The 10329-nt window shown below is 37.5% G+C and overlaps 1 protein-coding gene across 6 annotated transcripts; it reads left to right on the forward strand.

Moving 5' to 3' along the window:
- The first annotated feature begins 1021 nt into the window (after positions 1-1021).
- LOC103950446 (subtilisin-like protease SBT2.6) lies at positions 1022-9252 on the forward strand. Of its 6 annotated transcripts, none has more exons than XM_048567804.1 (12): positions 1026-1213; positions 1400-1579; positions 1909-2124; positions 3670-3814; positions 3921-4315; positions 4967-5062; positions 5157-5229; positions 5622-5907; positions 6892-7217; positions 7621-7888; positions 8186-8467; positions 8577-9252. In XM_048567804.1, the coding sequence occupies exons 3-12, from the start codon at positions 1940-1942 to the stop codon at positions 8981-8983; spliced, it is 2463 nt and encodes an 820-aa protein (XP_048423761.1). In that variant the 5' UTR covers positions 1026-1213; positions 1400-1579; positions 1909-1939; the 3' UTR covers positions 8984-9252. The 6 variants fall into 6 exon arrangements, with proteins under 6 accessions (XP_048423763.1, XP_048423761.1, XP_048423762.1 ...); XM_048567805.1 differs by having other exon boundaries at positions 1400-1488; XM_048567806.1 differs by lacking the exon at positions 1400-1579 and having other exon boundaries at positions 1022-1156.
- Positions 9253-10329: the final 1077 nt, after the last annotated feature.

The following is a 10329-nucleotide window of genomic DNA, read 5'->3' on the forward strand; positions in this document are numbered from 1 at the left end:
AATCAAATATAAAACCTCTTACTTACAAGTGAAAAAATACCACTAGACGGTATCGAGCCTAAATATTTTTCTTTTGAATTAGCTTTTTAACCATGACCAAGTGATTATTTGAAAGAAAAAAAATTATAAAAATAGAAACTAAAATTAAAAAAAAAATGGGAATCTCCACCGGCAAAAAGACAGACGGACAAAACAACATGAAACGAGACAGTTGCAATAACATCGAACCGGAACCCGCAGCCGCTCCATCCATCCCCCTCATGGGCCTCACCTTCACGAGAAATGGTATATCACATATTTTAATAAAAATATTGAAAATTTTTATTTTTTAAGTTATTAATTTTTTAGCACATATATCAAACTATTTATATAATAACAAGTGGTGTACCACTCTATGTATCGATCACATTGAAAAATCTCACCACCCTCGCCCTCTTAGGGGGATCCCCCTCTGCTGTCCTCCCTCACGACAAAACTAAGAGGGTAGTCTCGTCTTTTACCATAAACCGTCCGACAGCTTGCGCGCGAATGTTGGCACCACCATCCAAACTAATGACCAAAATTTCAATAATCCTATTCTTATTATATTTTTATTTTATAATTGTATATCATCTTAGGTGATATTTGATGTGGACAGTCATATCATCTAAATTAATTAGCATTTAATTTCAAAATGTTAATCAATAATTAATAAAAAAATTATTAATTAAATGATAATTGTGGTATGCGAGAGTCTTCTTCTGTCATCTAAGATTTTTTAAGTGTTTTAATTGATAAAAAGATTGAAATTAAATGATATAACTTGTCTGACTCATTTGTCATATAAAATGGTAAAGAAATGTAGTATAAAATTGTGGAAAAAATAGGATTACTCCCAAAATTAATCAAAATTTACTTTCATTACCGAGCAATTAACAATTAATCCCTACCTCCATCATCTGCGGCTTGCTGTCTCCCCCTCGATAAAAAAAATTTAAATAAAAAAAAAAAAAAAAAAAAAACCCTAACAAGCGCACTCACTCACTCACTCACTCACTCACTCACTGGAAAGTCGATCAGCTTCTTCCCAGCTCTCTCTCGAGCTCTAGAGCTCTGCAATCAAAGCAATGCACTCCGCATTCTGATCAAATCTTAGCCCTCCATTGTTAGCCTTGATGTAAATCTCAGCTCCCTCACTCTCCCCTGTCCGATTCGCCCCTTTGGATCTCTGCAAGTAACCAAACACTCCCTTTCCATTTTTATTTCATTTTTTTAATTACACTTTTGATTTTGTTCAGCATATGTTGGCCGATTATTCCTTGCTTCGATCGATAACAAAGAAGTTGCTTTTATTTTGATTTTTATTATTTTTAATAATTTTTTTTGGAATTTTTGAGATTCATTGTTTTGCTTTTTGAAGGTGCTTAGTAATGGAAGCGACTTTTTATTAAGGAATGCTTTGGTGCTTGCTGTGATGTTGAAGCTACTTTGCCTTATTTCTTCCACTCAGCTACTACTCACTCACTCGCTTGCTAATCAAAATCTCACTTTTTTAAGACTCTAATTACTTGTGCAATCTCATCTTACTTACCACAACTTGGTACATTTTTAATTTCGGTTTGTTTTTCTGGGTGTTTTTACTTTCCCGAATTCGATTTTTATTAGTTGAAATTCAGTGTTGTTTTCAACTCCACAACATAGGAAAGGCTCGACCGAAAAGGATATTAAGCTAATTTTTCGAGTCAATTTTTTTTCCTTATTTATCCAAGAAAGCAATGGAATTGATTACTTTGTTTTCTTTGAGCTCACAATTGTGTAAAATAATCACAGGTCCTAGTAATTGTAGTGGTCAATTATTATGTTTTTCTAAATTTAGCCTACTTTAGGATCAATTCGTATTATTGACTCTCGGTGTTTCTGATGATTCAGATCTTGTGGAGTAGTGAAGTTGGATACTTGAATGGTAAAAATGGTGGCCATGGAGTTTGGGTGCGCAGTTGCTGTACTGTTTTCCCTTTTAATTATTGGCAAAGCTGATGTTTACATCGTGACGATTGAAGGAGAGCCTATTATAAGTTACCAAGGTGGTGTTGATGGATTTGAAGCCACTGCAGTGGAATCTGATGAAAAGATTGACACAACTAGGTATATTCAAATTTCTGCATGATTTTTTCCAAAGTATCTTTATATATCTTATTCTTCACACACACACAATTATGCATTTATTTATGCATGTATGTATCTTGGATAAGAATATTATCCTATTACCAACCAATCATAGGCAGCCTGGGAGGTCTTGACCATTCCCAAAAGCATTGAAATTAGATTTCTATGTGGTTATTGTTTCTATAGTCCAAGTGGGGTCTTAGACTTCGGAGGTATCTTTGTTGGGCCAAAGAATTTTCTGAATAACTTGTGTGTTGTTGGTTTGTATGAATTCTAGTTCTTCGATTGACTCTGCATAGGCTTTGTAATGTCAAATCATGTACAAACAAGTTCGTGGATATGCTTAGGTGTGTAAAACGTAAACTAATTTTAAGCTAGATATCGACTTTGGGAGTGTAGACCCGGTGATAGTGACTTCAACCTCAATCCATCCAGGCAAGCTTGGGTTAACGGGTTTTGCTTGCATGCAGGACCTGATGCTGTCTAGCTTACTTTTCTGCTATTTTCTTGCTCAATTATATTAGAATCATAACTCAGTACAAACAGAGATATATCTTTCTTAATCCATCCATGAATGGTTTTGCTTGCATACAGGACAGGACATTGTCTAGCTCTTTTTTACTAATTGTTTGCCATAATTATTTTAAAGTGATGACGTTTTATCAAACAATTTATTTTAAAATGATAACCACTCAGCACGAACAGAGGTAGGTGTTTTAAAAATATTAATTGCTGCAGAAGTAGAAAAAGAATTGTGAGCGTTTACTTGAGGCCAGATGGTGGTTGTATGAAATTCAAGAATCTGTCAAAGTCATGCATGATTTAATTGTATGAATCTAATGACATTGATGGAGATCTTTTAAAAAGAATTACGACCATCCCTAGAGCAATGTTTTGGGACCGTCTGTGAAATCATATGAAATGCCACAAATCCTCTATATAATATGTTAATATTTGACATTTGATTGATCCTTTTACAAAAGATGATAAAGTCCATCAAAAAATGGATCCAACAAATAGAACTGTCAATTCTATTTTGCTTTTAGGAAATGACCTAACAGGTTAGAGTAGAGTTACACACGACAATCTGTCATCTGTTTTGTTTGTGTTTATTATGGCAATAATTTCTTTGTTATTGCTTAGTCTTACCATCAATTGGTTTTTCGTGAACTGACTTTCTTAGATCTTTAAGTGAATCTTACAACATGTTTCGTGTTTGAAGTAGTTGTTGGGATATAGTAATTAGTTTCATCAATTTCTTTCCTAACAAATTATGCGTCATGTACATGTTCATACAGTACCATTATGTGACAGCTTACATACAACTAGTTACTTTGTCCAAAAAGAGATTGCCTTCCAATATGACATTGTCTATAAAGTGCACATCTTTCATCCTAAACTATCATATACTTGATCAGATATTTCCCTTCACGAATGGGGTAGTTATCTCTCTGATTCTGAATCATGAAATGGACTGATAAATAACATTTGTTCTCTTTTGGCCATTCTTTTGGCTTCTTTCAGTGAATCAGTCACATCATATGCCCAACACTTGGAGAGTAAACACGATATGCTTCTTGGCATGTTGTTTGAGGAAGGGAGCTACCAAAAACTCTACAGCTATCAACATCTTATTAATGGATTTGCTGTCCACATTTCTCATGAACAGGTGACAACTTGGACAGACACTTCCTCTTATAATGCTTATATGAATGACTGATATTGATGTCTTCTCTTACATTCTCATTTTCTTACGCTGTTCCTTTCATTAGTAGGCAGAAAGATTGATGCGTGCTCCTGGTGTGAAATCAGTGGAGAGAGATTGGAAGGTGAGGAGACTTACAACCCACACCCCACAGTTTTTAGGGCTCCCAACCGGAGTATGGCCGACAGGAGGTGGCTCCGATAGGGCTGGAGAAGATATTGTGATAGGGTTTGTGGACTCAGGGATTTATCCGCACCATCCAAGCTTTGCGAACCACAATACCGATCCTTATGGGCCTGTTCCAAAGTATAGAGGTAAATGTGAAGTTGATCCAGACACCAAGAGGAGCTTCTGTAATGGGAAGATTATTGGAGCTCACCATTTTGCCAAAGCTGCAATAGCAGCTGGAGTATTTAATCCTTCTATTGATTTTGCCTCTCCTATGGACGGTGATGGACATGGAAGGTTAGGCCCTACACCTCTGTTACACGTTCTTCACGGGAACCTGTGCTATTGTGTATTTGCTTTCATTCTGAATGGATATTTTTGGTTTATATAAGTGTTTCATAAATTTAAAGAAACAAAGTAGTTTCAAAGAAGTAAAGAGATAAGTACATTTCTTGGTAAGTTTAACACAATTGGGAATCCAATAGTAAGCTTAATAGGCATCGGTGAATGCCATACCATGAATGGCATCAATTGGGGAATTCAGTTAGTAAGCTTAGATACTCGTCCACAAATAACAAAATGTTTTATACTTTCTTCTGTGAATAAGAGATAAGGACATTTCTTAAATGACATACATTTCAATGAATATGAGCATAGCATTATGCTAACGTATTGATAAAATATTGTAAAATTATAACTATGATGGATTTACAGAAGATGTAACTTTTGGGGTTTCACTGTTCAGAAAAGGAAAACTGTGACATCCATAAAAGTTCCTGGTTCCTACTTCTTGGAATTGGCAGAAACTATTTTGCTTTCGTTTTAGGCAACATTTATCCTAACATAAATTTTTTGTTTCCTTTTCCTTTTCCCCTTCCTGCTTGTGTCAATTGAGATTTTTTTTTCTATCTGAAGCTCGTTTCCTCTTTTTGTATCATTGTCTTCCAGTCACACTGCAGCTATTGCAGCTGGTAATAATGGAATTCCAGTGAGAATGCATGGTCATGAATTTGGGAAAGCAAGTGGGATGGCTCCCCGTGCCAGGTGAGGAATAATAAGTTCCTCTGGTCATTTCTTGAATTAAAGTAGTAAATGTTATTCTTTCTTTTAATTGAGATGCATAAATTTCTGTCTTCAGAATTGCTGTATATAAAGCCCTTTACAGGCTTTTTGGAGGGTTTGTAGCAGATGTAGTAGCCGCAATTGATCAGGTGTGCAATAATTCCATAACATGAGCAAAAGACATTGGGTGAATGCTTGGTGCACTTATTTTTGTGTACATTTGAGCGTGTGTGGGTGTCTTTTTTACGTGTGGGTATGAGCACATGCAGATATATCTTCCTGCTCACTCTGCAAAATTCTATCAATATGTATTCTTTAGAGATAAGAGAAAAAAAAAGAGTATTTTCTAGTTTGTCCTCTTGTCACATCTCCATCATCTTAGAGAAAAAAGAGGCTAAAAGGTTTAAGTTGGTGACTGCTTACATATTTCATTGAAGATGAAACAGATAGATGTTGCCTTGCCAACTAGTTTTACATTCTTTTGGGTTATTACCTTTGGTCGCTATGGTGGTTCTTATTTGAACATTTTTTTTTTGATCAGGCTGTGTATGATGGAGTGGATATACTGAGCCTTTCTGTGGGGCCAAACAGTCCTCCAGCTACCACGAAGACCACTTATTTGAATCCTTTTGATGCCACACTTCTTTCAGCTGTGAAAGCAGGTGTGTTTGTTGCACAAGCAGCTGGAAATGGAGGACCTTTTCCAAAAACTTTGGTTTCTTATAGTCCTTGGATAGCTTCTGTTGCTGCCGCCATTGATGATCGCAGATACAAAAACCACCTAACACTTGGAAATGGAAAAATATTAGCTGGACTTGGGTTGTCACGTAAGTATCTGTTTTGGGAGCAAAAGTATTTAGTTATGTTCTTCTAGCATATTGTTAGTAGCAGATTCATCAGTAACTTAAATGCTTTCTTCATAATCTCGTGGAAAAAAATTTCTTTGTTAATCAGCTATGTAACCCAGACTTTAGTTCAAGCTAACAGTTCTGACTTAGGCTAAACTCTAATAGGTAGCCATTAAGCTAAATGACTTGTAATCAATCTATAGACTCTCCCTCAACTTGTAGAATGAGTATTGACAATTCTCAGCTTGCTGCAAATAGAATAACAGTATGTTTATGAGGTTTTCAGAAAAATGTGGACAGCTTAGGCTCATTTGTAACATAGATTAGAAGGGGAAATCCCTTCGTTCCACAAGGACCAAAGTAAATAAGCCAAGAACTGATAAGAGATCTTGATGAAGACGTAGTGGAACCTGTGGCATAGCAACAATAGAGAAGTTGTCCAATTTTTCTCTTTGTTGTGGTCAAAGTAGGGTAAGAACAGCAATGGGTTTAGATATCAGGACAATATTGCTCTGATACCATGTTGAAAAGTAAGTTTCAAACAGGGAGATAAGCGTGGTTGTGTTTAAGATTCAAATGAAAGCAGTACGATGATTTATTTGGGATTCCAGGACATATACTTTGGTAATCAGCTCTAACAGGTAGACCTTTATTTAAGCCAACAACCCTAACTTTAATCTTAATGCATCGTAACCAGTGAAAATGGTAAAGGCCTAATAAAAGACAGCCTCATTAGCATGAATCAGACATGTTTGATTTCAGGTTGAATTTTGTAATGCCTCGACATGGATCCTGGAGCATTCCACGGTTGTGTTATCTTGCGACCACTTCAATTTACAGCAGTTATCGCTTGTATTTTTTTGATACATGCTTTTTGCATTCCAAGGCAATCGCTGTTTCACATTCTACAATTTCGCATTTCCGAAGCCTGAAGTATTCTCCCCTCTGTTTCCCTTTTTTCAGCATCGACACATCCAAATCAAACATACACGCTGGTTGCTGCAAATGATGTGCTTCTTGATTCTTCTGTAGTGAAGTATAGCTCCTCAGACTGCCAGAAACCAGAAGTTTTAAACAAGAACTTGGTTCAGGGGAATATTCTTCTTTGTGGCTATTCATTTAATTTCGTTGTTGGTACTGCATCAATCAAGAAAGTGTCCGAAACAGCCAAAAGTCTTGGTGCAATCGGTTTTGTTCTTGCGGTGGAAAATGTTTCCCCGGGGACAAAATTTGATCCTGTTCCTGTAGGCGTTCCTGGGATTCTAATCACTGATGTTGAAAAGTCAATGGTAATACTTCAACTTTTCACCTTAACGAAACGGTGTCTATTTTTTTGGCTTATACATTTTGATTTCTTGTAATCAAGTAATAGAGTATGGAACATTCTTCAAGTGTTTTGTGAAATTAGATTTACTACGGTAGCATATGAGTGTATATTATGCTCATGCAAATTCATTTGTCTTTGACCTCTTTGACAAGAAAAATAAAATAAAATCCATTTTTGTCATTTCTTTGTAGCATATGAGCTTGATACTGTCTGATAACTTACGGTGCTTACCATCTATTACAACTTACTTGTACTACTATTTATGTCTTTGGCCCCGTTTCCTTCTTATGCATGTTCTAACTTTTTCCCTTTCTGCAATTATGTGCACGATTGGTTCTTGGTGCTCTGGCGTCGATGTTGTTCAGGATCTTATAGATTATTACAACATCTCAACTGTTAGGGATTGGACTGGTCGTGTGAAGAGCTTCAAAGGTATAGGTAGCATTGGGAATGGTTTGATGCCTATACTCCACAAGTCTGCACCACAGGTGGCACTATTCTCTGCTAGAGGACCCAACATCAAAGATTTCAGCTTCCAAGAAGCAGATCTTCTCAAACCGGATATTCTAGCTCCTGGTTCTCTGATTTGGGCTGCTTGGTCTCCAAATGGAACAGATGAACCAAATTATGTTGGTATGAATCTAATCGAAGCATTCAAGTGTTCTTTCCCCATATTTTGGTGTTCCAAACTTTCCCCAGATGTTTTAGTACTTAGCCGTCTATCAAACTTTAGTTACAAAGAGGTTTGTTAGGTTTCAAATTCTGAAATAGGTTATGAAAATATTGGAGAGATATGCTTGTTTTGCTTAGAAAATAAGGGGAAGATATTCAGATTTCTTTCCTTCACGCCGTCTAATTAAACGTAAGTCAATAACAATTGTACCTCTAGTGATGCACTTGACATATTAAGGGATTATTTTCTTTGAGCAGGGGAGGGATTTGCCATGATTTCTGGAACAAGTATGGCTGCACCACATATAGCGGGAATAGCTGCTCTTGTAAAGCAGAAGCACCCTCATTGGAGCCCTGCTGCCATCAAATCAGCTTTGATGACAACATCAACAACTATCGACAGGGCTGGAAAACCTCTTCAAGCACAACAATATTCTGAAACACAAACCATTAAGTTTGTCAGTGCCACCCCTTTTGATTATGGGAGTGGCCATGTTGATCCAAAAGCTGCTCTGGATCCTGGACTAATCTTTGATGCGGGTATGTATTCTTCTACCTTCTTGATGTGGTTTTACACTATCGGACTTATCTTTGGCACATTATGTGACGAATTCTCAATCGAATAACTTATCGTTTTTTTTAATTTTAGGCTATCAGGATTACTTGGGTTTCTTGTGTACAACAGCTGGTATTAATTCTAATGAGATAAAGAACTACACAAACTCCCCCTGCAACTACACTATGGGCCACCCGTCAAATTTCAACTCTCCGTCAATCACAGTAGCTCATCTTGTGAAAAGTCAAACAGTTACACGCATGGTCACAAATGTTGCTGAAGAAGAAACCTATGTGATCACAACCAGAATGGCTCCAGCCATTGCCATTGAAGCCAGCCCTCGGGCAATGACTCTGAGACCTGGTGCATCACGAAAGTTCTCAGTGACTCTGACAGTTCGGTCCATCACTGGAGCCTACAGTTTCGGAGAGGTGATAATGAAAGGTAGCCGGGGGCACAAAGTGAGGATCCCAGTAGTAGCTATGGGTTACCAACGGTAGTTTTGGTTGGTAAATTAAAAATTTTAGCCGTTATCATTGTAATATTCTTTGAAACCTGTAGGAATAAGGTGTGAGGCTAGATGTATGTGTCTGAAATATGTATGTACGTGGAGTAGCTGTAAAGAGAACTGGTAAGAGGGGAGACTTTGTTCTTCCACTTATAAGTTTTGCTAAATTGGTTTGGTACAAGTTTTGCTCCTTGCATTTCGTTTGAGGATGGTTATTCGAACTTAATTTGTTTAAGGGGAATGCTAGCTACCTTTCGAGCACTACTTACCGTCTACGGCGACATATGTTGGTCGGCTCAGTGAAGTTGACCACTCTTTTTTCTTATCCTATGTACACTTATTTATATTGTACCCATCCTTGTATTCAAATGTAGGATGGCTACTCAAATGATGAGTATTGTTGATGCACAAAATTGGCGAGGATTTTAGTACAACAGAAAGTGTCAAGTTTGTGACCTTCGTTAGATTGTTCTGGTTATTAGTGTGGATAAGTATGTAAATGAATAGGGACAGGGAAGCAAACAATACAAGATGTACGTGGTTCACCTAGATTGGCTACGTCTACAAAGTAGAAGAGTTATCATTAGTTGTGGAGGGTTTACACAAATACATAGGTTCAAGCTCTCTTTTAGTGAGTTCTAGTGAATAGTTTAGTACAAATAACATTAGAGATTATTGTGGGAGAATGATCCCCTTTTATAGAAGAGAGTTTCTAGCTTTGTTCTGACATTAACACGTGTTATGCTGTGATTGACCTCTGATATCGACACGTGTTGCACCATGTCCAAGCTTGATGATAGCAGTAGAACAAAAGTCACCATCGGACTGCGGACTGAGTCGGTATTCGTCTACGAGAGGCGCACTCGTATACCTTTCGGGACTTCCCCCTGTGATTGGCCTCTGATACCGACATGTGTCGCGTTGTCATTGACCTCCTGGTTGGAGGGAAAGTCTTGTGGGTCCTTGACGGTGTACTGTTGACCGGTGCTCAGTAGTTTCGGGATTGGTCAAGTATGGTTCAAACAGTGCTCCCCTAAGTTCCCGAGTGAGGGAAACTCCTTAGTTGGGGACTTGCAAGATCCAAGCCATTGAGTAATCGCGAAACTTCTAAGTATTGAAGCGTGATAACATTTTCACTTACCTCTACCCTATAGGTAGATGTGGCCTCTTCTCTGGAAATACTTTTCCTCCATCCAGGAATGGTATCTTTAGCTGATGTTGATGCACAAGGTAATGTATCATTTTCATTTGAAGCTTACTTGTAGTTTCAGGCTTGGTCAAGTGCAATACAAACCCTATAGTAAGAGTCCCCCAAGTCTCTGAGTAAGGAGATCTGCC

Source organism: the organism of the source record quoted next, unplaced genomic scaffold (genome assembly GCF_019419815.1).
Source record: "Pyrus x bretschneideri cultivar Hongxiangsu unplaced genomic scaffold, Pyrus_bretschneideri_v1 Contig46, whole genome shotgun sequence".
Classification (NCBI taxonomy): domain Eukaryota; kingdom Viridiplantae; phylum Streptophyta; class Magnoliopsida; order Rosales; family Rosaceae; genus Pyrus; species Pyrus x bretschneideri.

What these genes read in the sequence shown, in the direction of transcription:
- LOC103950446 (XM_048567806.1), top strand. Translation starts at nt 1,940, where the DNA reads ATGGTAAAAATGGTGGCCATGGAGTTTGGGTGCGCAGTTGCTGTACTG. An exon ending in GACGGTGATGGACATGGAAG is followed by an intron (nt 4,316 to 4,966) that starts GTTAGGCCCTAC and finishes ATTGTCTTCCAG; the next exon opens with TCACACTGCAGCTATTGCAG. An exon ending in TAGTAGCCGCAATTGATCAG is followed by an intron (nt 5,230 to 5,621) that starts GTGTGCAATAAT and finishes TTTTTTGATCAG; the next exon opens with GCTGTGTATGATGGAGTGGA.